Source organism: Theropithecus gelada, chromosome 19 (assembly GCF_003255815.1).
Source record: "Theropithecus gelada isolate Dixy chromosome 19, Tgel_1.0, whole genome shotgun sequence".
NCBI lineage: Eukaryota > Metazoa > Chordata > Mammalia > Primates > Cercopithecidae > Theropithecus > Theropithecus gelada.
In genome coordinates, this window is record NC_037687.1 from 5,837,215 (window position 1) to 5,864,101 (window position 26,887).

Consider the following 26,887-nt stretch of genomic DNA (forward strand, 5'->3'; position numbering starts at 1 on the left):
TCCTCCCTCAGCCTGGGCTGGGTGGGTGATAGAGCTGCCAGCCTGCTGGAAATTTCTCTTCCCTTGGGGCCCAGGGCTGGGAGCCAAGGGCAGCTGCCACTCAGGAGGGAGAAGGCCCCACGGGCTGGGCTGGGTGTGCCATGAACCACACGTGAGATCCGGGGCATACCGGGAGGCAATGGAGGTTTGGGGTGGTGCTGCGGTTCCAGAGGGGGCAGGCCAGGGTCCCCTAGCATTGGCCAGGTGGCTGGGCCTCTGTCCTTGTGGGACCCAAGGAGGGTTTCCACGTCCCTCTAAGCCTCACAGGAAATTCCAGAGGGACAGAAAGACAAGTTGAGAAAGGGAGATGTTGATTCTGACATCAGCTCAGGGAGAGGCGGCGACCACGGGGGCTCCAGGGGTGTCAGGGTACAGAGGAACCTGCTCACACTCCAACTCCTTACCCCTGCGGAACTGGTCCCCCACCATCCTGTTAAGAAGCCCTGGCCTGGCCTCCCGAGGGCCCCATCCCTTCCTGGGACCCCTGGCTTGCAGCCAGGCAGTGGGGAGAGGCCCAGGTGTGTGGTGTGGGTGGCAGGTGAGTGATGGGCCCAGCAAGGCTGGCTCAGGCCCGGAGTCACCAGCGGGTTTGGCAGAGACTCTCCAGGCCCCCCACACCTTCCCCACTCTATGCCCCTCCACCCTCCCACCTGGGTCGGGGGGAGCCATCACAAGTACCTCTGCATGTCCACTGTGCAGATGGGGAAACTGGGCTGAGAGCACCTGGGAGTCAACACCACCCTCTACCACCAGGTCCCCCATGGCATTCTCCAGAGAGCAGCAATTTCCCCCAAGCCCAGAATGTTCCAGAATGTTCCGGAATGTTCCAGAAGTCTTCATTTACAGTCAGAAGACACTTGCAGACCGTAAGTGGTAGAGCAGGGCTCTATGGGAGACTTGCCTGACTTTGGAGTTCTTGACCTGAGATCTTCAGAAAACCCACTTTCACCTCTGGCAGCTGTGTGGCCTTGGGCGAGTTCCTCAACTTCTCTGGGCATCAGCCACCTACCTCCTTTGCAGAGCAGAGCCACTGCCGGCACCTTCTTCAGGAGGCTGAGGTCATGCTGATCCTCCCACCATCCCGCAGGGTCTCTGCCTACCCCCCTGCAGGGAGGAATGTTTGGCCTGGGTCCCTGGCCCTCTGTGGGCCTCAGTTTCCCCTCCTGTAATACTTTTAAGAACCCGACCTCCCCCTGCTCATCCACAAGGCCACACACATGGTCACAGCCACTTGCAGACATAGCTTAAGAATCCCATAAGTGGCCACACACAGCCCACTTCACCACACCCAAGGACACAGGTCCATGCAGATACGGCCTTGTGCGGTCACACAGAGAGACACACAGACACGCACACTCAGAGAGGGGCTCCTGCTCCCTCCAACACTCAAAGCCTCCCAGGGCCACACATTCTGTCTCACATTCGCAATCACCACCACCTACAAACACCCACATAGAGCCACAGGCAGGCATCGCAACACATCCGCAGGCACTATCAGAGTCACACCAAGGTCACACCCACAGTGATGTGTTTGTGCCACCCACCTGCTGACAGTCACACCGAGTGTCCCCCAGCCATGTGCACACCACTGCTGACGGTCACACACATTCCCCTTGCCCTCCTCCTCAGGGGATCCTGCCCTCCTCTGACCTGCCCTACACACCTGGGGCAACACATCCAGCTCCCTTGGGCCCTGTGCCCGGGGCAGAGAGGGTCCCTTTATCCCAGCCCTGCCCATCTTCACTCCTGGAGAGCACGGGCCCCACTCCCCAGCCCTCAGAGCCCGCATGTCCACTGTGCAAATGGGGAGATTGAGGCTCAGAGAGCACCTGGGATTCACCACCACCTTCCACCACCAGGTCCCGCTTGGCATTCCAGAGAGCAATTTCCCCCAAGCCCAGAATGTTCTGGAATGTTCCAGACGTCCTCATTTACAGTCAGAACCCATCTGCAGCCCCTAAGTGGTGGAGGAGGGCTCTATGCAGGGCTTGCCTGACTTGGGAGTTATTGACCTGAGATCTTCAGAAAAAACGGCTTTCACTTCTGGGTGGGTGCCAGAGCCCACCGCAGGGAGCCAGCTGGAGGAGAGGACCCCCGAGGGATCTGAACACTCCCACCCCCCCCCCACAAGGGGCTTGACCTCCAGGGTCATAGAAAGTTCTGGAACAGAGTTTTCTGCCCCTGGACATTTGGAACCATCATTGTTGGTTGTAGGGGCCCTGACTTGCGCATCGTAGGGGGTGTGGAGTAACCCTGGCCTCTACCCACTAGGTGACCTCGTTCTCCTCCCCGGGTTGTGATGACTGAAAATGTCTCCGGACATTGCCAAGTGCCCTTGGGGATGGAATTGCCCTGCAGTTCTGGGGTGAGGGGGACACAGGAGCTTTCCTTGAAGCATTCTCGTGTGAAAATGGTAACAGCATTGTCTGTCTGCACCCCTCATGGGTGGTTAACAACGGCAATAAAACCACAAGCTAACCAGCCTGCACCATCGCCCGGGGGCAGGGCCTCCAGGGTACCAGTTCCCAAGGTGCCCTCCAGGGTGAGGTCCCCAGCAGGTGAGGCTCCTAACAGGTGACATTTAGTGTGGGGAGGTCTCTGGGACCAGGTCCCAGCAGGTAAAGTCCCCAACAGCCGAGACCCTCAGTAGGTGCAGCCTCCAGCAAACAAGGTTCCTAGTAGGCACTGTCCCCAGCCGGCAAGATCCCCAGCAGGGGAGGCTCCTGGCAGTGGTAAAGCCTGGCATGTGAAGTCCCAGGTAAGTCACATGCCTGGCCACCAAAGACTCCAGCAGGCGAGGCCCCAGGCAGGTGAGACCCCAGGTAGGTAAATCCCCAAACTAGTGAGACCCTAGGTAGGTGAGGCCCTGGGAAAGTGAGGTCCCGGCAGCCCAGGCCCCTCGCTGGCCTCTCAGGTGAACCAAGCCGCTATGCTGCGCACCGTCTGGTACCTGGATTCCTCCTGCAGTTTCCAGCAGGCCTTGCAGAAAGCCAGTGTCCAGCTGAAGAAGCGAGGCCGCAGCGTCTCCCGCCAGCGGAAGTAGCTCAGGTAGCGGGCGTGGTCCTTGTCCAGCTCCTGCAGGTATCGGGCCAGGTCCTCGGGGCTCTGGAAGTCGTCCACGTGGATGAAGGCGTCCGGCGGCAGGAACCTCTCGTAGTTGCTTCTGCTGGGCCCCAGCACCACAGGCACGGCCCAGGCCTCCAGGGCGTTCCTCCACAGCTTCTCGGTGATGTAGTCGGGGTGCAAGGAGTTCTCGAAGGCCAGGTAGAACTTGTACCGGGACAGCGTCTCCATCATGGTCCCCCTGGGCAGGGGCTTGTGGGATTTCCCGTACACATCCACCTTGAGATGGGCCTGCAGGCTGTGGTAGTAGCGCACTCTGGCCGAGTCCGGCTTCCAGTTGGACACTGCCCAGGCCACCAGCTCGGTCTTGGCCGAGAGGTTGAGCGGTGGGTGGGCAGGCTGGCCGGACCACGGCTCCAGCCAGCCGTAGGGCGTGAAGATGTCGGAGTCGCTGCGGTAGGACATGGTGAGATTGAAGTATCCGTCTAGGGCTTGCAGATGCCGGCAGTTGCTGGGAGACTCCATGCTTAACCAGACCCAGCGCTGCCCCTGCGGCCTGGTGGGGGGCGGGAGGTCGGCACTGGGGTCGTACATGATATCCCGGTGGTGCACGATGACCGCGTCTGCCTGTGGGTACACATCGGAGTCGGCAGTGATGTTGCAGTTGGCCGCGCCGGGCACCATCTCTGAGCAGCGGGGCAGAGCCATGGGTGTGTTAAAAGGCCACGTCCACAGCAGGATCAGGAGGGTGGGGCGGGCAGGGGTCGTCGTGCTGTCCTGGCAGCGGGACCCATTGGGAGCTCCAGTGACAGGTGCCACTGCCATGAGCCCTGGCCTAGGGAACCCAGTGGCATCGTCTCGGGACACACGCAGGTAGGAGAAGAAACACACAGCCACCAGCAGCTGAAACAGCAGCGTGGCCAGACAGTGGCGCCACAGCCATTGTGGCTTGGCTGGGCCCAGGGGATCCATGCCTCAGAGTAGCTAGGCAGAGAGGAGAGAGGAGTGAGGGTCATTAAGGACAATCACCCACTTCCTGGCCACGCGTCTTGAGAGAAGCTGTTACAATTTATGACACAGCTTGTCATAAATGCCCCCAGTACCCCTGAGTTGAGGATTGAATTTATGACTCTGACAGGGAAGGGTACAATGGGATTAGGTTTTGCAGGTAACGTAAGAGTTCTCCAGATAAGGTAGGAGTTGAGGGAAAGGGTATCCCTTGGATGAGGAAAGAGTCAGTGCCAAAGCCTGGCAGGGTGAGACACCTGAGCAGTTTGCAGACAAAAGGAAGTGCTCAGGCTGCCAGTTTAGGCTTGATTTTCTATTCACTTGGTGTTTCTTTTTTTTTTTGGAGACGGAGTCTTGCTCTGTTGCCCAGGCTGGAGTGCAGTGGCCGGATCTCAGCTCACTGCAAGCTCCGCCTCCCGGGTTTACGCCATTCTCCTGCCTCAGCCTCCCGAGTAGCTGGGACTACAGGCGCCCGCCACCTCGCCCGGCTAGTTTTTTCTATTTTTAGTAGAGACGGGGTTTCACCGTATTAGCCAGGATGGTCTCGATCTCCTGACCTCGTGATCCACCCGTCTCGGCCTCCCAAAGTGCTGGGATTACAGGCTTGAGCCACCGCGCCCGGCCTTCACTTAGTGTTTCAGTCAACAAACACTCAAAGCTAACCCCCCTGGCCCTCAGACACCCTGTCCCTGCCCTGGGGGAGAGGCCGAGGCTGGGGGAGAGGTGGGGAGGATAGGAGGGAAAATGGGCAGGTGTGAAGAGTCAGGGGAGGCAGGGACTGACCAGGCAGGGAGTGGGGGGACCTGGGACCCCAGGGAGGAGTAGGCTTTCGGGGAAGACGTGGATCCCTGCTTGTCCTGGAGATGCCCAACATGGAACCGGAGGGAGCCCAGGGCCCCCGAGTGTAGGGACTGGGTCTGGGAAGTCAGAGAAGAAAAACCCTCAAAGAGGCTAAGAGGGGCGACTGGAGGAAGAGGAGGGAACCTGAACCATGCTTTACCATGGGTGAGGCGAGGCTTGGACGCCAGGGTGGATTGTTTACAATTTTAAATGTACATCTAAAAACTGAACAGTATATTTACAAAAAAAATTATAGGCTGGGCGTGGGGGCTCACACCTATAATCCCGGCACTTTGGGAGGCCAAAGCGGACGGATCACCTGAGGTCAGGAGTTCGAGACCAGCTTGGCCAAAGTGGCAAAACTCTGTCTCTACTAAAAAACACAAAAATTAGCTGGGTGTTGTGGTGGCGCCTGTAATCCCAGCTACTGGGGAGGCTGAGGCAGGAGAATCACTTGAAGTGAGCGGAGATCACACCACTGAACTCCAGCCTGGGTGACAGAATGATACTCTTGTCTCGAATAGTAATAATAATAATAACAATAAATTTATAAACAGGGTCTTCCTCTGTCACCCAGGCTGGAGTGCAGTAGCATGATCTCAGCTCACTGAAGCCTCAACCTCCCAGGCTCAAATGATCCTCCCACCTCAGCCTTCAGAATAGCTGGGACTACAGGCAAGTGCCACCATCCCCAGTTAATTTTTTTGAGATGGAGTCTCTCTCTGTTGCCCAGGCTGGAGTGCAGTGGCGCGATCTCGGCTCACTGCAAGCTCCGCCTCCTGGGTTCACGGCATTCTCCTGCCTCAGCCTCCCGAGTAGCTGGGACTACAGGTGCCCGCCACCATGCCCAGCTAATTTTTTTGTGTTTTTAGTAGAGATGGGGGTTTCACCATGTTAAGCAGGATGGTCTCGATCTCCTGACCTCATGATCCACCCACCTCAGCCTCCCAAAGTGCTGGGATTACAGGCGTGAGCCACCACACCTGGCTTTTTTTTTTTTTTTATTTACTTTTGAGACTTGGCTCACTGCAACCTCTGCCTCCCTGGTTCAAGTGATTTTTGTGCCTCAACCTGCTGAGTAGCTGGGATGACAGGTGGGTGCCACCATGCCCGGCTAATTTTTGTATTTTTAGTAGAGACAGGATTTCACTATGTTGGCCAGACTGGTCTTGAACTCCTGGCCTCAAATGATCCACCTGTCTTGGCCTCCCAAAGTGTTGGGATTACAGGTGTGAGCCACCACACCCGGCCTAAATAAATTTTTTTTGGCCAGACGTGGTGGCTCATGCCTGTAATCCCAGTACTTTGGGAGCCCAAGGCAGGCGGATCACAAGGTCAGGAGATCGAGACCATCCTGGCTAACACGGTGAAACCCTGTCTCTATTAAAAATACAAAAAACTAGCCGGGCGTGGTGGCGGGCGCCTATAGTCCCAGCTACTTGGGAGGCTGAGGCAGGAATTGAACCCAGGAGGTGGAGGTTGCAGTGAGCTGAGATCGCGCCACTGCACTCCAGCCTGGGCGACAGGGCGAGACGCTGTCTCAAAAAAAAGAAAACGTGCGAGGCACTGACACAGGCCACATGGCGTGGATGAAGCTTGAGGATGTCACACTCAGTGAGAAAAGCCAGACACAAAAGGCCACACAGTGTGTGATCCCATTTCTAGGAAATATTCAGGACAAGCCAACCCAGAGACAGGAAGTAGAATAGAGATGACTGGAAGATGGAGGAGAGGGGAGAATGTTTGTTTAATGGGTCCAGAGTTTATGTTTCGGGTGATGAAAGTTTGGGAAAGACGCTGGAGTGATGGTTGCACAACACTGCATGTAATGCCACTGAATTGTATGCTTAAAAATGCCTAAATGGGCCGGGCGCGGTGGCTCAAGCCTGTAATCCCAGCACTTTGGGAGGCCGAGGCGGGTGGATCACGAAGTCAGGAGATCGAGACCATCCTGGCTAACACGGTGAAACCCTGTCTCTACTAAAAAATACAAAAACTAGCCGGGCGAGGTGGCCGGCGCCTGTAGTCCCAGCTACTCGGGAGGCTGAGGCAGGAGAATGGCAGGAACCCGGGAGGCAGAGCTTGCGGTGAGCTGAGATCCGGCCACTGCACTCCAGCCTGGGCAACAGAGTGAGACTCTGCCTCAAAAAAAAAAAAAAAAGGCCTAAATGGGCCAGGCGTGGTGGCTTACGCCTGTCATCCCAGCACTTTGGGAGGCCGAAGTGGGCGGATTGCCTGAGGTCAGGAGTTCGAGACCAGCCTGGCCAACATGATAAAACCCCGTCTCTTCTAAAAATACAAAAAATAGCCGGGCGTGGTGGTGCATGCCTGTAATCCCAGCTACTCGGGAGGCTGAGGCAGAAGAATCACTTCAACCCGGGAGGCAGAGGTTTCAGTGAGCAACAAGAGCGAAACTCCATTTCAAAAAAGCCTAAATTGTGTCTTTTATGTTATACATATATACACACCTATATATATAGAGAGAGAGTTACAATTTTAAAAATAAGGTAACACACCAAAAACCACTGATTTATTTACTTGTATATCTTAAGTGGGCTCACCATATGTATGTGAATTACATCCCGATGAAGCTGTTTTACTTTTATTTATTTTTTGAGACTTGAGTCTTGCTCTGTTGCTTAGGCTGGAGTGCAGTGGCGCAATCTCAGCTCACTGCAACGTCCACTTCCCGCGTTCAAGTGATTCTCCTGCCTTAGCCTCTCAAGTAGCTGGGATTACAGACATGCACCACCATGCCCAGCTAATTTTTGTATTTTTAGTAGAGACGGGGTTTCACCATGTTGGCCAGGCTGGTCTTGAACTGACCTCAAGTGATCCAGCCGCCTCTGCCTCCCGGAGTGCTGGGATTACAGGCATCAGCCACCACATCCAGCCGATGAAGCTGTTTTAAAATGATATAGTGGTTGCCTCCTTTCTTTGTTGGGCCAAGTTGGTCTTACCCTTGCAGCAGGTGACCGGGGTGTGATGAAAAGTGATCCAGACACCCAGTCCCAAGTTCATGCCAAGGTTCTGGAAAGAGATTCAAAACACAGGCCCTCAGGGCACAGTCCAAGCTCAGAGTGGGAGGGAGGTTGAACTTCGACCAATTACTGCTTTGTACCACTGGGCTCTAGAGCCTCAGGCACAGCTTAATTTTTATAAAGTAATTGATATTAAGATGGAATTACATGGGCCCTGGGTTCATGGCAGCCCCTCTTAGGAGATAGTGAAGTATTTGCTAACGATCTTTAGAAGGGTAGATTGGGGCCAGGTGTGGTGGGCCACGCCTGTAATCCTAGCATTTTTGGGAGGCCGAGGCAGGAGAATTGCTTGAACTTGGGAGGTGGAGGTTGCAATGAGCTGAGATCACACCACTGCACTGCAGCCTGGCGACAGAGCGAGACTCGGTCTCAATTAAAAATAAAAAAGGGCAGGCGCGGTGGCTCAAGCCTGTAATCCCAGAACTTTGGGAGGCCGAGGCGGGTGGATCACAAGTTCAGGAGATCGAGACTATCCTGGCTAACACGGTGAAACCCCGTCTCTACTAAAAAATACAAAAAAACTAGCCAGGGGATTTGGCTCATTCAACCTCAACATACTTATTACAACACAAGAATACCTCTGACTTCTCCTACCATCATGACCACTAGCCATAATATGATTTACCTCCACACTAGCAGAAACAAATCGAACCCCCTTTGATCTCATAGAAGGCGAATCAGAACTAGTATCAGGCTTTAATATTGAATATTCCGCAGGCCCATTCGCCCTATTCTTCATGGCCGAATACATAAACATCATCATAATAAATGCCCTAACAACCACAATTTTTCTAGGCACATCCTACCCCATCCATTCACCAGAACTATTCACAACATGGAGTCGAACCCCCTAAAACTGGTTTCAAGCCAATCTTATAACCCCTATAACTTTTTCAACAAGGTATTAGAAAAATTATTTCATAGCTTTGTCAAAGCTAAATTGTAGGTCAAACTCTATGTATCTTACATGGCTCACCCAGTTCAACTAGGTCTACAAGATGCCACATCCCGTGTCATAGAAGAACTAATCACTTTTCACGACCATGCCTTCATAGCTATATCTTTAATTAGCTTTCTAGTCTTATATGCCCTATCCTCAACACTCACAACAAAACTAACCAACACCAACATCACAGATGCCCAAGAGATAGAAACCATCTGAACCATTTTACCCGCAATTATCTTAGTCCTAATCGCCCTTCCATCCCTGCGCATCCTATATCTAACAGACGAAATCAATAACCCCTCCTTTACTATTAAATCAATCGGACACCAATGATATTGAACCTACGAATACACAGACTACGGAGGTTTAATCTTTAACTCTTATATACTACCCCCACTATTCTTAAACCCAGGTGACCTTCAACTTCTAGAAGTTGACAATCGAGTAGTCCTCTCAATTGAAGCTCCCGTCCGTATAATAATCACATCTCAAGATGTCTTACATTCATGAACTATCCCTACACTAGGCCTAAAAACAGATGCAGTGCCCGGACGCTTAAACCAAACTATATTCACCGCCACACGACCAGGTGTCTATTATGGACAATGCTCAGAAATCTGTGGCGCAAACCATAGCTTCATACCAATCGTCGCAGAATTAATCCCACTAAAAATCTTTGAAATAGGACCTGTGTTTACCCTATAACTCTTCCCCCCCCCCATACTTTACAGATCCACTGTACAGCTATCCTAGCATTAACCTTTTAAGTTAAAGATTGAGGGACGCACCCTCTACAGTGAAATGCCCCAGTTAGACACATCTACATGATTCACTACTATCATGACGATGCTCCCTACACTATATCTTATCATACAACTAAAACTACTAAACACAAGTTACTATCAACCCCCCTTACAAAAAAACCCCAACCCACAAATCCACAATAACCACTGACAACTAAAATGAACGAAAATCTATTTACCCCATTCTCAACCCCAATAATCCTGGGCCAATCCGCCGCAATTCCTATTATCCTATTTCCCACACTGTTAATCCCAAACTCCAAATACCAACCTCCAAATACCTCATTAACAACCAACTAATCACTATTCAACAAAGCCTGACTCAGCTTACTCTAAAGCAAATAATAACTCACAATACTAAAGGACAATCCTGATCTCTAATACTAATATCCCTAATCACCTTTATTTCCATAACCAATCTCCTGGGACTTCTACCCTACTCATTTACACCAACCACCCAACTTTCTATAAACCTGGCTATAGCAATCCCCCTATGAGCAGGCACAGTGATTATAGGCCTTCGCTTTATTTTATTTTTTTTTTTTTGAGACGGAGTCTCGCTCTGTCGCCCAGGCTGGAGTGCAGTGGCCAGATCTCAGCTCACTGCAAGCTCCGCCTCCCGGGTTCCCGCCATTCTCCTGCCTCAGCCTCCCGAGTAGCTGGGACCACAGGCGCCACCACCTCGCCCGGCTAATTTTTTGTGTTTTTAGTAGAGACGGGGTTTCGCCGTGTTAGCCAGGATGGTCTCGATCTCCTGACCTTGTGATCCGCCCGTCTCGGCCTCCCAAAGTGCTGGGATTACAGGCTTGAGCCACTGCGCCCGGCCGGCCTTCGCTTTAAAACCAAAAACTCCCTAGCCCATCTTCTACCACAAGGTACACCCACACCACTCATCCCCATACTAGTGATAATCGAAACTATTAGTCTACTTATCCAACCAGTAGCCCTAGCCGTACGACTAACTGCCAATATCACAGCTGGCCACCTACTAATACACCTTATTGGAAGTGCTGTACTAGTATTATCAACTATTAACTTCTCCGCTGCCTTAGTAACCTCTATAATGGTCCTGACACTACTGACCATTCTAGAAATTGCAGTCGCCCTAATCCAGGCCTATGTCTTTACACTCCTAACCAGCCTCTACTTACGCAACAACACCTAATGACCCACCAACTCCATGCTTATCACATAGTCAAACCCAGCCCCTGACCATTAACAGGAGCCCTATCAGCTCTCCTAATAACATCCGGCTTAGTTATATGATTTCACTTTTACTCCATCACCCTGCTAACACTAGGCCTACTAACCAATGCACTAACCCTGTACCAATGATGACATGATATTGTACGAGAAAGCACTTATCAAGGTCACCATACAGTATCTGTCCAAAAAAACCTTCGATATGGGATAACATTATTTATCATCTCAGAAGTCGTCTTCTTCACCGGCTTCTTCTGAGCATTTTACCACTCAAGCCTCGCTCCAACACCCCACTTAGGAGGTCACTGACCACCAACAGGCATTACCCCTTTAAATCCTCTTAGAAGTACCCCTCCTAAACACCTCTGTACTACTCGCATCAGGAATTACAATCACCTGAGCCCATCACAGCCTCATAAACAATAACCGAAAACAAACAATCCAAGCCTTGCTTATCACAATTCTGCTGGGCATCTACTTCACCCTACTACAAATCTCAGAATACTTTGAAGCACCTTTCACTATCTCCGACGGCATCTACGGTTCAACATTTTTCATCGCCACAGGCTTCCACGGACTTCACGTCATCATTGGATCTATATTCCTTCTTATTTGCCTCATTCGCCAACTATTCTACCACTTCACATCAAATCATCATTTTGGCTTTGAAGCCGCCACCTGATATTGACACTTTGTAGACGTTATCTGACTGTTCCTCTACATTTCTATCTACTGATGAGGATCCTACTCTTTTAGTATAACTAGTACAATTGACTTCCAATCAATCAGCTTTGATAGTATTCAAAAAAGAGTAATCAACCTAGTACTAGCCTTAACAATCAACACCCTTTTGACCTCACTACTAATAATCATCATATTCTGATTGCCCCAACTCAACTCCTATGCAGAAAAAACTAATCCTTACGAATGTGGATTTGATCCCCTAAACCCCGCTCGTATCCCATTCTCAATAAAATTTTTCCTGATCGCCATCACTTTTCTACTATTCGACCTGGAGATCGCTCTACTACTATCCCTACCATGAGCCCTCCAAACAACAAATCTCTCAGTAATAAAACATCCATCATATTTATCATCATCCTAATTCTCAGCTTGGCCTATGAATGAACTCAAAAAGGACTAGACTGAGCCAAATTGGTAAGTAGTTTAAACAAAACAAATGATTTCGACTCCTTAGATTATGATAACCATACTAACCAAATGTCTCCCACCTACATAAACATTATGTTAGCATTCACTATTTCACTTCTAGGTATATTAATCTACCGTTCACACCTAATAGCCTCCCTCCTCTGCCTAGAAGGGATAATAATATCACTCTTCATTATAGCTGCCCTCATAGCCTCAAATATACACTTCCCCTTAATCAATATTATACCCATCATCCTACTAGTATTTGCCGCTTGCGAGACAGCAGTAGGCCTTGCCTTACTAGTCTCAATCTCCAACACATACGGACTAGATCATATTCACAACCTAAACTTGCTTCAATGCTAAAAATAATTATCCCTACAACCATACTACTGCCAATAACATGACTCTCCAAAAACAACACAATCTGAATCAACTTGACCATGCATAGTCTAACTATCAGCCTCGTTCCTCTATTATTCCTCAACCAAACTAACAACAACCTTCTCAACTACTCAACCTACTTATCCTCCGACTCACAACACCTCTCCTAATACTAACCGCCTGACTCCTACCCCTCATAATCATAGCAAGCCAATACCACCTATGCAATGAGCCCTCTTCACAAAAAAACCTCTACCTTTCTATAATAATTTTCCTACAAATCACCTTAATTCTGACATTCATGGCCACAGAACTAATCATATTCTACATTCTATTTGAAACTACCCTCATTCCTACCCTAATTATTATCACTAAATGGGGTAACCAAGCAGAACGTCTCAATGCAAGCACATACTTTCTATTTTACACTCTAACCGGCTCTCTGCCCCTACTCATTATACTAATCTATACCTACAATAGCACAGGCTCATTGAACATCACACTACTAACACTCACAAACCAAAAACTAACAACCACTTGATCTCATAACCTTACTTGACTAGCATGCATAATAGCCTTTATGACAAAAATACCCCTATATGGCCTACACTTGTGACTTCCCAAGGCCCATGTCGAACCCCCATTGCAGGGTCAATAGTCCTTGCCGCAGTACTCCTAAAACTGGGCGGCTATGGCATAATACGACTCACCTCTATCCTCAATCCTTTAACAGAGTCCATAGCCTACCCATTCCTTATGCTATCTCTATGAGGTATAATCATGACAAGCTCAATCTGTCTTCGACAAACAGACCTGAAATCACTCATCGCATACTCTTCCGTAAGCCATATAGCCCTAGTAATCGTAGCCTCCCTCATCCAAACCCCCTGAAGCTTCTCTGGTGCAACCATCCTCATAGTCGCCCATGGACTCACCTCCTCCATATATTTCTGCCTAGCCAACTCAAACTATGAACGCACCCACAGCCGCATCATATTACTATCCCGAGGACTTCAAGTCCTACTCCCATTAATAACCTTTTGATGGTTCACAGCAAACCTCACCAATCTTGCCATACCCCCTACTATTAACCTACTCGGTGAGCTCTTCGTAATCGGAGCTTCATTTTCTTGATCTCATATTACTATCATACTAACAGGACTCAATATATTAATTACAGCTCTCTACTCTCTCCACATGTTCGTCACAATGCAACGAGGGACACTCACACACCATATAATCAACATAAAACCCCCCTTCACACAAGAAAACACATTAATATTTATACACCTTGCCCCAGTTATTCTCCTATCCCTCAACCCCAACACCATTCTAGGGTTTACTCCCTGTAAATATAGTTTAATCAAAACATTAGATTGTGAACCTTACTATAGAAGCACACCACTTCTTATTTACCGAGAAAACTTGCAAGGGCTGCTAACCCATACTTCCGTACTTAAAATTACGGTTTTCTCAACTTTTATTTGTTTTTTGTTTTTTTTTTTTTTGAGATGGAGTCTCGCTCTGTCGCCCAGGCTGGAGTGCAGTGGCCGGATCTCAGCTCACTGCAAGCTCCGCCTCTCGGGTTCACGCCATTCTCCTGCCTCAGCCTCCCGAGTAGCTGGGACTACAGGCGCCGCCACCTCGCCCGGCTTTTTTTTTTTGTGTTTTTAGTATAGACGGGGTTTCGCCGTGTTAGCCAGGATGGTCTCGATCTCCTGACCTTGTGATCCGCCCGTCTCGGCCTCCCAAAGTGCTGGGATTACAGGCTTGAGCCACCGCGCCCGGCCGGTTTTCTCAACTTTTAAAGGATAACAGCTATCCATTGGCCTTAGGAGCCAAAAACATTGGTGCAACTCCAAATAAAAGTAACAATTATGTGCACCTCTATTATGATAATAACCCTTGCCTCCCTAACTCTTCCAATTTTTGCCACCCTCATTAATCCTAACAAAAAACGCTCATACCCAAACTATGTAAAAATAACCATAATATACACCTTTATTACTAGCCTTATTCCAACAACCCTATACATTTTCTCAAACCAAGAAACAACCATTTGAAGCTGACACTGAATAACAACCCAAACATTAGATCTAACACTAAGCTTTAAACTAGATTACTTTTCCATAGTATTTATTCCAATCGCACTATTCATCACCTGATCCATTATAGAATTCTCACTATGGTACATAAACTCAGACCCAAACATCAATCAATTCTTCAAATATCTCATTTTTCTCGCTGCCATACTAATCCTAGTTACCGCCAACAACCTTTTCCAGCTCTTCATTGGTTGAGAGGGTGTAGGAATCATATCCTTCCTTCTAATCAGCTGATGATACGCTCGAGCGGACGCCAACACAGCAGCCATCCAAGAAATCCTATACAACCGCATCGGCGACATCGGTCTTATCCTAGCTATAACATGATTCCTTCTACATTATAACTCGTGAGACTTTCAACAAATACTAGCTCTAAATTCCAACTCAAACCTCCTCCCACTAATGGGCCTTCTCCTAGCAGCAACAGGAAAATCAGCTCAATTCGGTCTTCACCCCTGACTGCCCTCTGCCATAGAAGGTCCAGCCCCTGTCTCAGCTCTACTTCACTCCAGCACCATAGTTGTTGCCGGGGTATTTCTACTCATTCGCTTTCACCCTTTAATAGAAAACAACACATTAATCCAAAACCTCACACTATGTCTGGGCGCCGTTACTACCCTGTTCATAGCCATCTGCGCCCTCACACAAAACGATACCAAAAAAATCGTGGCCTTCTCCACCTCGAGCCAACTAGGCCTAATAATAGTCACCATTGGTATTAACCAGCCACACTTAGCATTCCTACACATCTGCACCCATGCCTTCTTCAAAGCTATACTCTTTATATGCTCCGGATCTATTATTCATAACTTAAATAACGAACAAGACATCCGAAAAATAGGAGGTCTATTTAAAACAATGCCCCTTACCTCAACTTCCCTAGTTATTGGCAACCTAGCACTCACGGGAATACCCTTCCTCACAGGCTTCGACTCCAAAGATCTTATTATCGAAGCCACAAATACGTCGTATACCAATGCCTGAGCCCTATCTATTACTCTCATCGCCACCTCCCTAACAAGCGCCTACAGCACTCGAACCATTCTCCTTACCCTAACAGGACAACCCCGCTTCCCAACCCTAATAAACATCAATGAAAACAACCCCGCCCTACTAAACCCAATTAAACGCCTTATAGTAGGCAGTATAATTACAGGATTCCTTATCACTAACAACATCCCCCCTACCTCACTCCCCCAGCCAACAATACCCCTCTACCTAAAACTCTCAGCCTTATGCGCAACCATCCTCGGTTTCTTAACAGCCCTAGACCTCGCCCTTATAACCAGCAAACTAAAAACAAAAAACCCATCACAGATATTCAAATTCTCCAACATACTAGGATATTTTCCCACCACAGTTCATCGTATAATTCCCCTATCAAAACCTACTTATAAGTCAAAATTTAGCCTTTCTCTTACTAGACTCAACATGACTAGAAAAATCCATACGTAAAATAATCTCACAAACACACATTACCGCTTCCATAACTGTAACTACTCAGAAAGGCATAATCAAACTCTACTTCCTCTCTTTCCTCATTCCTCTCACCCTAACTCTACTTCTAATAATATAGCCTATTACCTCGAGTAATCTCAATCACAATATATACACCAACAAATAACCAGCAACCACCACCAATCAACGCCCATAATCATACAAGGCACCCGCACCAATAGAATCACCTCGAACTAACCCCAATCCCTCCCCCTCAAAAATCTCCCAACTACCCATATTATTAAAATTAACCACCACCACTACCCCATCAAAACTTAAAACCCATAAAACTAACCCCACTTCCATTATTAATCCTACCAAAAGACCCCCTAGAACCTCAAACCCTGAGGCCCATGTCTCAGGATACTCTTCAATAGCCATTGCCGCAGTATAACCAAAAACAACTATTATACCCCCTAGATAAATTAAAAACATCATTAAACCCATGTAAGCTCCCCCATAACTTAAAATAATCACACAACCAATTACACCACTAACAATTAATGCTAAACCCCCATAGATGGGAGAAGGCTTAGAAGAAAAACCTACAAACCCCATAACCAATAACACGCTTAATGTGAATAAAATATATATCATTACTTCCATATGGACTTTAACCATAACCAATGATACGAAAAACCATCGTTGTATTTCAACTACAAAAGCGCCAAATGATTCCAATACGCAAATCTAACCCAATCATAAAAATAATTAACCACTCCCTCATTGATCTACCCACCCCATCCAACATTTCCATGTGATGAAATTTCGGCTCACTTCTTGCAACCTGCCTAATTCTACAAATTATCACAGGCCTATTCTTAGCAATGCATTACTCACCAGACACCTCCTCTGCTTTCTCCTCAATCGCACACATTATCCGAGATGTAAATCACGGCTGAGCCATCCGCTATCTCCATGCTAACGGTGCCTCCATACTCTTCATCTGCCTCTACCTACACGTAGGCCGAGGCCTCTACTATGGCTCATATCTTCTCCTAGAGACCTGAAACATTGGCATTATACTTCTACTCATAACTATAGCAACAGCCTTTATGGGCTACGTACTCCCATGAAGCCAAATATCATTCTGGGGGGCAACAGTAATCACAAATCTACTCTCAGCAGTCCCATATGTCGGAACCAACCTTGTTCAATGAATCTGAGGGGGGTATGCCATTGATAACCCTACTCTCATATGATTTTCCACCCTACACTTCATCCTACCCTTCATTATCGTCGCTCTCACAACCGTACATTTACTATTCTTACACGAAACGGGGTCAAACAACCCCTGCGGAATCTCCTCTAACTCAGACAAAATCACCTTTCACCCCTACTATACAATTAAAGATATTCTAGGCCTAGTCCTCCTCCTCTTTACCCTAACAACATTAACATTATTTTCACCCGACCTCCTAAGTGACCCAGACAACTATACCCCAGCCAACCCACTAAACACCCCCCCCACATATTAAACCAGAATGGTACTTCCTATTTGCATACGCAATTCTACGATCTGTCCCCAACAAATTGGGAGGCATACTGGCACTCTTCCTATCGATTCTCATCCTAGCAATTATCCCCATACTCCACAAATCCAAACAACAAAGCATAATATTCCGCCCACTCAGCCAATTCCTATTCTGACTCCTAGTTACAATTCTACTAACCCTTACCTGAATTGGAAGCCAACCAGTAACCCAACCTTTTATCATTATTGGCCAAATAGCATCCGCAATATACTTTATCACAATCCTAATCTTAATACCACTGGCCTCCCTAATCGAGAACAACCTACTCAAATGAACCTGCCCCTCGTAGTATAAATTAATACACTGGCCTTGTAAACCAGAAATGGAATACTCTCCCTAGGGCAATCAGAAAGAAAGTACTTAACTCTACTGCCAACACCCAAAACCGGCGTTCTAACTGAAACTACTTTCTGTATTTTATGTTGTACAAGCCCTGCAGCACAACTTTAGTATTAACCTACCTTTAATGCCACTATGTAATTCGTGCATTGCTGCTAGCCAGCATGTATAATATATAGTACTATATGTGTTTGACTGTACATAGCACATACCCTTACATATTTACCCAACCCTCTCGAAATACATGCTTACAAGCAAGGATCCTAATGAGCACTTCAACAGTAGTACATCATTCACCCCTCCAAAGCCCACGTATCACCCCATGCGTATCAACAGAACTAGTCCTGTACTAATCGTACATAGTACATTAAGTCATCCATCGGACATACCACATACCTGTTAAAAAGTCCTCCTCACCACGGATGCCCCCCCTCACTTAGGAATCCCTTGTTCACCATCCTCCGTGAAACCAATATCCCGCCCAAAAAGTGCTGCTCTCCTCGCTCCGGGCCCATAACTCGTGGGGGTAGCTATAATTGAACTGTATCCGGCATCTGGTTCTTACCTCAGGGCCATAACAATCAAGATCGCCCACACATTCCCCTTAAGTAAGACATCGCGATGGATCACGGGTCTATCACCCTATTAACCAGTCACGGGAGCTCTCCATGCATTTGGTATCTTTTATCTCTGGTCCGCACGCAGCCCCATCGCAGAATGCTGACTCCCACCACATCCCGTCCTGTCGCGCCTGCCTTTGATTCCTGGTCCATGCCATTATTAATCGCACCTACGTTCAATATCCTAGCCCCGCATGACTGCCATCAAGGTGTTATTTAATTCATGCTTGTAGGACATACCAATAATCAACTCCACGACACTACAATAAAAATTCCATCAAACGCCCCACCCCCATCTCTGACCTTCACCTAAACCCACTCTTGCCAAACCCCAAAAACAAAAGCCTCCATTTGCCCGATCAGAGCTTGTATTCTCATCTTTTAGGTGTGCACGACTCCAACTGCCATCCCCTCAACTAATATAAATTTACTTCACCAAGCACTCTTGACACCAACCCACAACCCCTTCCCCCACCCCCATCTGCCCACCCACTACCAAACCTATACCTCCACTACCACAACCCCAAAGAAATCACCCCCAATCACACCCACCTCCTCATTTATGTAGCTTAAACCTACCTAAAGCAAGACACTGAAAATGCCTAGATGGGCTTGCACACCCCATAAACAAATAGGTTTGGTCCTGGCCTTTCTATTGGCTCTTAGCAAGATTACACATGCAAGCATCCCCGCCCCGGTGAAGACGCCCTACAAATCACCACGACCAAGAGGAGCAAGTATCAAGCACGCACACGCAGCTCAAAACACTTTGCCTAGCCACACCCCCACGGGAGACAGCAGTGACAAATCTTTAGCAATAAACGAAAGTTTAACTAAGCTATGCTATATTAAGGGCTGGTTAATTTCGTGCCAGCCACCGCGGTCATACGATTAACCCTAGTCAATAGAGATCGGCGTAGAGGGTGTTTTAGATCCGATACAATAGAGCTAAACTCCATCTAAACTGTAAAACCCTAGCTGATGTAAAATAAACTACGAAAGTGGCTTTAAAATTTCTGAACACACTATAGCCAAGGCCCAAACTGGGATTAGATACCCCACTATGCTTAGCCTTAAACCTCAATAGTTAAAACAACAAAACTACTCACCAGAATACTACAAGCAACAGCTTAAAACTCAAAGGACTTGGCGGTGCTTCACATCCCCCTAGAGGAGCCTGTTCTGTAATCGATAAACCCCGATCCACCCCACCCTCTCTTGCTCAGTCTATATACCGCCATCTTCAGCAAACCCTGATGAAGGTCACGAAGTGAGCGCAAATGCCCTCCCCCGCAAAAACGTTAGGTCAAGGTGTAACCTATGAGATGGTAAAAAATGGGCTACATTTTCTACCTCAGAAAACCCTACGATAACTCTTATGAAACCTAAGAGTCCAAGGAGGATTTAGTAGTAAATTAAGAATAGAGTGCTTAGGCCGGGCGCGGTGGCTCAAGCCTGTAATCCCAGCACTTTGGGAGGCCGAGATGGGCGGATCACAAGGTCAGGAGATCGAGACCATCCTGGCTAACCCGGTGAAACCCCATCTCTACTAAAAAATACAAAAAACTAGCCGGGCGAGGTGGCGGGTGCCTGCAGTCCCAGCTACTCGGGAGGCTGAGGCAGGAGAATGGCGTAAACCTGGGAGGCGGAGCTTGCAGTGAGCAGAGATCCGGCCACTGCACTCCAGCCTGGGTGACAGAGCGAGACTCCGTCTCAAAAAAAAAAAAATAATAAAATAAAGTGAAGTGATCACGGCCAGGCACAGTGGCTCACTCCTGTAATCCCAGCACTTTGGGAGGCCAACATGGGCAGATCACAANTTCTACCTCAGAAAACCCCACGATAACTCTTATGAAACCTAAGAGTCTAAGGAGGATTTAGCAGTAAATTAAGAATAGAGTGCTTAATTGAACTAGGCCATAAAGCACGCACACACCGCCCGTCACTCCCCTCAAATATACTTAAGGAACATCTTAACTAAACACCCTAATATTTATATAGAGGAGATAAGTCGTAACATGGTAAGTGTACTGGAAGGTGCACTTGGATAAATCAAGGTATAGCTTAACATAAAGCATCTGGCTTACACCCAGAAAATCTCAACACCGCTTGACTACCTTGAGCTAACACTAGCTCCAAATATAATCAATACTAACATCAAGTCAATATATACCAAACCATTCACCTACATAAAGTATAGGCGATAGAAATTTTAACCCAGCGCTATAGATACAGTACCGTAAGGGAAAGATAAAAAATCACCCAAGCACAAAATAGCAAGGATTAACCCCCGTACCTTTCGCATAATGAATTAGCTAGAAATAATTTCACAAAGAGAACTAAAGCCAAATTTCCCCGAAACCAGACGAGCTACCCAAAAACAGCCAAAAGAGCGCACCCGTCTATGTGGCAAAATAGTGGGAAGATTTCTGGGTAGAGGTGACAAGCCTACCGAGCCTGGTGATAGCTGGTTATCCAAGACAGAATCTCAGTTCAACCTTAAGTTTACCTATAGAACCACTTAATCCCCCTGTAAACTTAATTGTTAGTCTAAAGAGGGACAGCTCTTTAGACATTAGGAAAAAACCTTACATAGAGAGTAAAAACCCCCAATTACCATAGTTGGCCTAAAAGCAGCCATCAATTAAGAAAGCGTTCAAGCTCAACATCAACTACTCAAAAAACCCCAAACACATAACTGAACTCCTCACACTACATTGGATTAATCTATCATCCTATAGAAGCAATGATGCTAGTATAAGTAACATGAATACTCTCTCCACCGCATAAGCCTAAATCAGACCGAAAGCCTCACCGATACTTAACAGCCCAGTATTGATAAACATAAACAAGCCCATACTACTTTCACTGTTAATCCAACACAGGCATGCTTTCAAGGAAAGGTTAAAAAAAGTAAAAGGAACTCGGCAAACTTAACCCCCGCCTGTTTACCAAAAACATCACCTCTAGCATTACTAGTATTAGAGGCACTGCCTGCCCAGTGACACACGTTTAACGGCCGCGGTACCCTGACCATGCAAAGGTAGCATAATCACTTGTTCTTTAAATAGGGACTCGCATGAATGACAACACGAGGGTTTAACTGTCTCTTACTTTCAACCAGTGAAATTGACCTGTCCGTGAAGAGGCGGACATAAAATAATAAGACGAGAAGACCCTATGGAGCTTTAATTTATTAATGCAACCAAGAACCATACAAACCTACGGATTTTTAAATCTCTACGCCTGCATTAAAAATTTCGGTTGGGGTGACCTCAGAGCACAACTAAACCTCCGAATAATCCATGCTGAGACCACACAAGCCAAAGCGAACTAACATTTACAATTGATCCAATAATTTGATCAGCAGGCGCCTGTAGTCCCAGCTACTACGTAGGCTGAGGCAGGAGAACGGCGTAAACCTGGGAGGCGGAGCTTGCAGTGAGCTGAGATCACACCACTGCACTCCAGCCTGGGCGACAGAGACTCCATCTCAAAAAAAAAAAAAAAAAAAAAAAAGAAGGGTAGATTGGGGGAAATGGGTGATTCAGGGGTGGTCAGGGCTGAGGTCCCACCTAAGTTGAACCCAAGTTATTTTTTTCTAGAAAAAGAATGCCCAGGCCAGGCACGGTGGCTCACACCTGTAATCCCACCACTTTGAGAGGCTGAGGCAGGTGGATCACCTGAGGTCGGCAGTTCGAGACCAGCCTGGCCAATATGGTGAAACCCTGTCTCTACTAAAAATTAAACAAATTAGCCGGGCGTGGTGTAATCCCAGCTACTCAGGAGGCTGAGGTCACAGAATTGCTTGCATCCAGGAGGTGGAGGTTGCAGTGAGCCAAGATGGCGCCACTGTTCTCCAACCTGGGTGACAGAGGTTCCATCCCCTCCAAAAAAGAATGCCTAATTCCTCCTGGGTTGACAAATCAGCCAGAACCTTCCATCCCCTCCTCCATCCCACTACATACAGCACCAGAAAGACCCCAGCCTGCAACTAGGGGCTGCTGGCTGTTCATGTCCTCACCGGGGGCATTGTCTGTGACTGATTTTTTTTTTTTTTTTTTAGATGGAGTTTTGCTCTTGTTGCCCAGGCTGGAGTGCAATGGCGCGATCTCTGGCTCACCACAACCTCTGCCTCCTGGGTTCAAGCAATTCTCCTGCCTCAGTCTCCCCAGCAGCTGGGATTACAGGCCACCACACCCAGCTAATTTTGTATTTTTAGTAGAGACGGGGTTTCACCGTATTGGTCAGGCTGGTCTCGAACTCCCGACCTCAGGTGATCCGCCCGCCTCGGCCTCCCAAAGTGCTGGGATTACAGGCGTGAGCCAATGCGCCCAGTGTCTGTGACTGATTAAAACATAACTCACGGAGGCCAGGCGCGGTGGCTCACACCTGTAATCCCAGCACTTTGGGAGGCTGAGGTGAGCGGATGACCTGAGGTCAGGAGTTCGAGACCAGCCTGGCCAACACGGTGAAACCCCCGTCTCTACTAAAAATACAAAAATTAGCCAGGTGTGCTGGCACACACCTGTAGTCCCAGCTACTCGGGAGGCTGAGGCAGGAGAATCGCTTGAACCCAGGAGGCGGAGGTTTGCAGTGAGCCAAGACTGGGCCACTGCACTCCAGCCTGGGTGACAGAGTGAGACTCCATCTCAAAAAAAAAAAAAAAAAACAAACAAAAAACATAACTCATGGGGCTGTCAGTCTTGGTGTCACTTTGTCCCGGAGCCCTAGTCAAGCCTGGACCAGCCAAGACTTCCGTCCCACACAGCTGTCCTGTGGATATGAAGACTGAGGTCCTGAGAGAGGGCGCTCATTACTCAAGTCACTGGGAGTCTCAAACGCACCAGGCTGGCTCCAGTTGGACAGCTGTACTCTCTGCCCCGTGCCTCCTGCTTAATTCCCAGTCATCCTTCAGGGCTCGGTGAAAACAGCCTCCCCAGGTAGGGGCTCTCCTGCCCTCCCAGCCAGATCAGTCCCTTCTACTGGCTCCTCCAGCCACCCCTATGCCCCTGATCCTAGGCTCAGGCCATGAGGATCCCTTCCCTCTGGCTCAGATGAGCTGAGACTTGCTTGGGGGGGTGCGGTGAGGCCATCTGTGCCCCTTGTTGGGGTCCTGGCCTTCACTGGACACCCCAGCTCCTCCCTCAGCCTGGGCTGGGTGGGTGATAAAGCTGTCAGCCCGCTGGAAATTTCTCTCCCCTTGGGGCCTAAGGGCTGGGAGCCAAGGGCAGCTGCCACTCAGGAGGAGGGGAAGGCCCCACGGGCTCGGCGGGTGGGCTGTGAACCACACGTGAGATCTGGGGCATACGGGGAGGCAATAGGGGTTTGAGGGCAGTGCTGCGGTTCCAGAGGGGGCAGGTCAGAGTCCCCCAGTGTTGGCCAGGTGGCTAGGCTTCTGCCCTCGTGGAGCCCAAGGAGGGTTTCCACATCCCTCTAAGCCTCAGAGGAAATTCCAGAGGGAGAGAAAGAGAAGTTGAGAAAGGGAGATGTTGATTCTGACATCAGTTCAGGTAGAGGCGGCGACCATGGGGGCTCCAGGGGCGTCAGCGGACAGAGCAGCCTGCTCCCACTCCAACTCCTTACCCCCAGGGGACTGGTCCCACACTACCCTGTTAGGAAGCCCTGGCCTGGCCTCCCGAGGGCCCCGTCCCCCTCCTGGGACCCCTGGCTTGCAGCCAGGCGGTGGGGAGAGGGACCCAGGTGTGTGGTGTAGGTGGCAGGTGAGTGATGGGCCCAGCAAGGCTGGCTCAGGCCCAGGGTCACCAGGGGGCTTGGCAGAGACTCTTTAGGCCTCCACCCTCCCACCTGGGCCTGGGGGAGGCATCATAGGTACCTCTGCATGTCCACTGTACAGATGGGGAAATTGAGGTTCAGATAGCACCTGGGAGTCACCACCACCCTCCACCACCAGGTCCCCCTTGGCATTCTCCAGAGAACAGCAATTTCCCCCAACAGTAGAATGTTCCAGAATGTTCTGGAATGTTCCAGAAGTCCTCATTTATAGTCAGAAGCCACCTGCAGCCCCTAAGTGGTGGAGCAGGGCTCTATGGGGGACTTGCCTGACTTTGGAGCTCTTGACCTGAGATCTTCAGAAAAAAGACTTTCATCTCTGGCAGCTGTGTGGCCTTGAGTGAGTTCCTCAACTTCTCTGGGCGTCAGCCACCTCCTCTGTAGAGTAGAGCCACTGCTGGCACCTTCTTCAGGAGGCTGAGGTGACCTGGAAGGTCACGCTGATCCTCCCACCATCCGCAGGGTCTCTGCATACCCCCTCTACAGGCTGGAATGTTTGGCCTGGGTCCCTGGCCTTCTGTGGGCCCCGGTTTCCCCTCCTGTAATACTTTAAAGAACTCGGCCTCTCCCTGCTCATCTACATGGTGCTAGGGCCACTAAACAGACAGGTAGTGGGGGAAGCCCCAGGTGACGGTGACAGAAACCTGGCACCCCTAGAAACCTTACCCTGGCCTCACCCCCGGGCCCCCTGGCACCAACATGCTGGGGTCTGCCCAACCCTGGTACCCAGGCCCAGCCGGGTTCATGCAGCTTAAATTTCAGCCTGTGGTGGGTGAAGAGGCGGGTGCTGGACACGCTTCATTTTCCAATTTCTAGAAATAAAAGCTGTGGGGCCGTCTATTGTGGAGTGGAAATAAAGCCCATTGCAAAACCTCATGTGTGAAAAAACAATAGCATTTACCTCCCTGCCTAGGGAGAGAAAATTCCAGGGAATACACGGGGCCAGGGAACAAAGGGGCCTCTCATTCTGGAAAGGTTTTGTGAAGTGTACGAGTGGCAATTTTAGAATCAGAAAAGCTAATGGAGGTATTTTCTTTTTTGTTTGTTTGTTTTTGAGACTGAGTCTTGCTCTGTCGCCCAGGCTGGAGGGCAGTGGTGCGATCTCGGCTCACCACAACCTCCCCCTGCTGAGTTCAAGCGATTCTCATGCCTCAGCCTCCTGAGTAGCTGGGATTACAGATGCCCGCCACCACGCCCAGCTAATTTTTGTATTTTAAGTAGAGATGGTGTTTCACCATGTTGGCCAGGCTGTTCTGGAACTCCTGACGTCAAGTGATCCGCCCTCCTCCGCCTCCCAAAGTGCTAGGATTATAGGCGTGAGCCACCGCACCCGGCCCAATGGAGGTATTTTGGAGAACGGAAATGGTTAGAAGGTCTGTTGGAAAAAAGCATAATTTTCTTTTCTTTTCTTTCTTTTTTTTTTTCTTCAGAGTCTCGTTCTGTCACCCACCCAGGCTGGAGTACAGTGGCACAATCTCGGCTCACTACAACCTCCGCCTCCTGGGTTCAAGTGATTCTCCTGTCAGCCTCCCGAGTAGCTGGAATTACAGGCGCGCATCACCACGCCTGGCTAATTTTTTGTATTTTTAGTAGAGACGGGGTTTCACAGTATTAGCCAGGATGGTCTCGATCTCCCGACCTCATGATCAGCCTGTCTCTGCCTTCCAAAGTGCTGGGATTACAGGAGTGAGCCACAGCGCCTGGCTGAAAAGCATAATTTTCTTGGTTTGTTTTTAGGTGATGTTTTCAAGGTTTCTAAGACACCTGTCTCTCCAACGGCAAAAATTACAGCCAGTAAAAAATTAGAGCCAGCGACCTGGTTACCCGGGCCAGACCTGAAGGGAGTGTAGGGAGATGCCACCCACCTTGGGAAGTTGCACCAGGATTTACGGTCCGCTCTGTCCCTGTTGGCGTTCTCTGGAGAGTAGAAATGTTCCCCTACCCAGACTCTCAGAATATTCCAGAGACCTCAATTTACATTTGGTATCCACCTGCAGCCACTCAGGCCCTAAGCCCAGCTGTAGCTCCTGATCACGCCCCCTCCCAGAGGGTGACAGTGCTGAGATTTGACTTCAGAACAAGGGCAGAGCCTTACAAAAAATGAGCCGAGCGTGGTGGGCGCCTGTAATCCCAGCTACTCATGAGGATGAGGCAGGAGAATTACTTGAACCTGGGAATTGGAGGTTGTGGTGAGCTGAGATCACACCACTGCTCTCCAGTCTGGGCAACAGAGCAAAACTGTCTCACTCACTCACTCAGTCAACAAATAAATAAGTAAAAGTAAATAGGCCGGGCACAGGGGCTCACTCCTGTAATCCCAGCACTTTGGGAGGCCGAGGTGGGTGTATCATGAGGTAAGGAGTTTGAGACCAGTCTGGCCAACGCAGTGAAACCCTGTCTCTACTCAAAATAGAAAAATTAGCTGGGCGTGGTGGTGGGCGTGGTGGTGGGCGCGGTGGTAGGCGCCTGTAATCCCAGCTACTTGGGAGGCCGAAGCTCAAGAATTGCATGAACCTGGG

General features: G+C 49.0%; 1 protein-coding gene across 2 annotated transcripts in view; it reads right to left on the reverse strand.

Moving 5' to 3' along the window:
• Positions 1–2,696: 2,696 nt before the first annotated feature.
• LOC112612385 (alpha-(1,3)-fucosyltransferase 5) overlaps positions 2,697–26,887 on the reverse strand; it is a 46,864-nt gene continuing 22,673 nt past the window's right edge. For both annotated transcript variants that reach the window (XM_025366841.1, XM_025366842.1), the window contains exon 4: positions 2,697–4,086. In XM_025366841.1, coding sequence (XP_025222626.1) covers positions 2,950–4,074 — 1,125 coding nt within the window. In that variant the 5' untranslated portion in view covers positions 4,075–4,086 and the 3' untranslated portion in view covers positions 2,697–2,949. The remainder of the gene's footprint in view (positions 4,087–26,887) is intronic.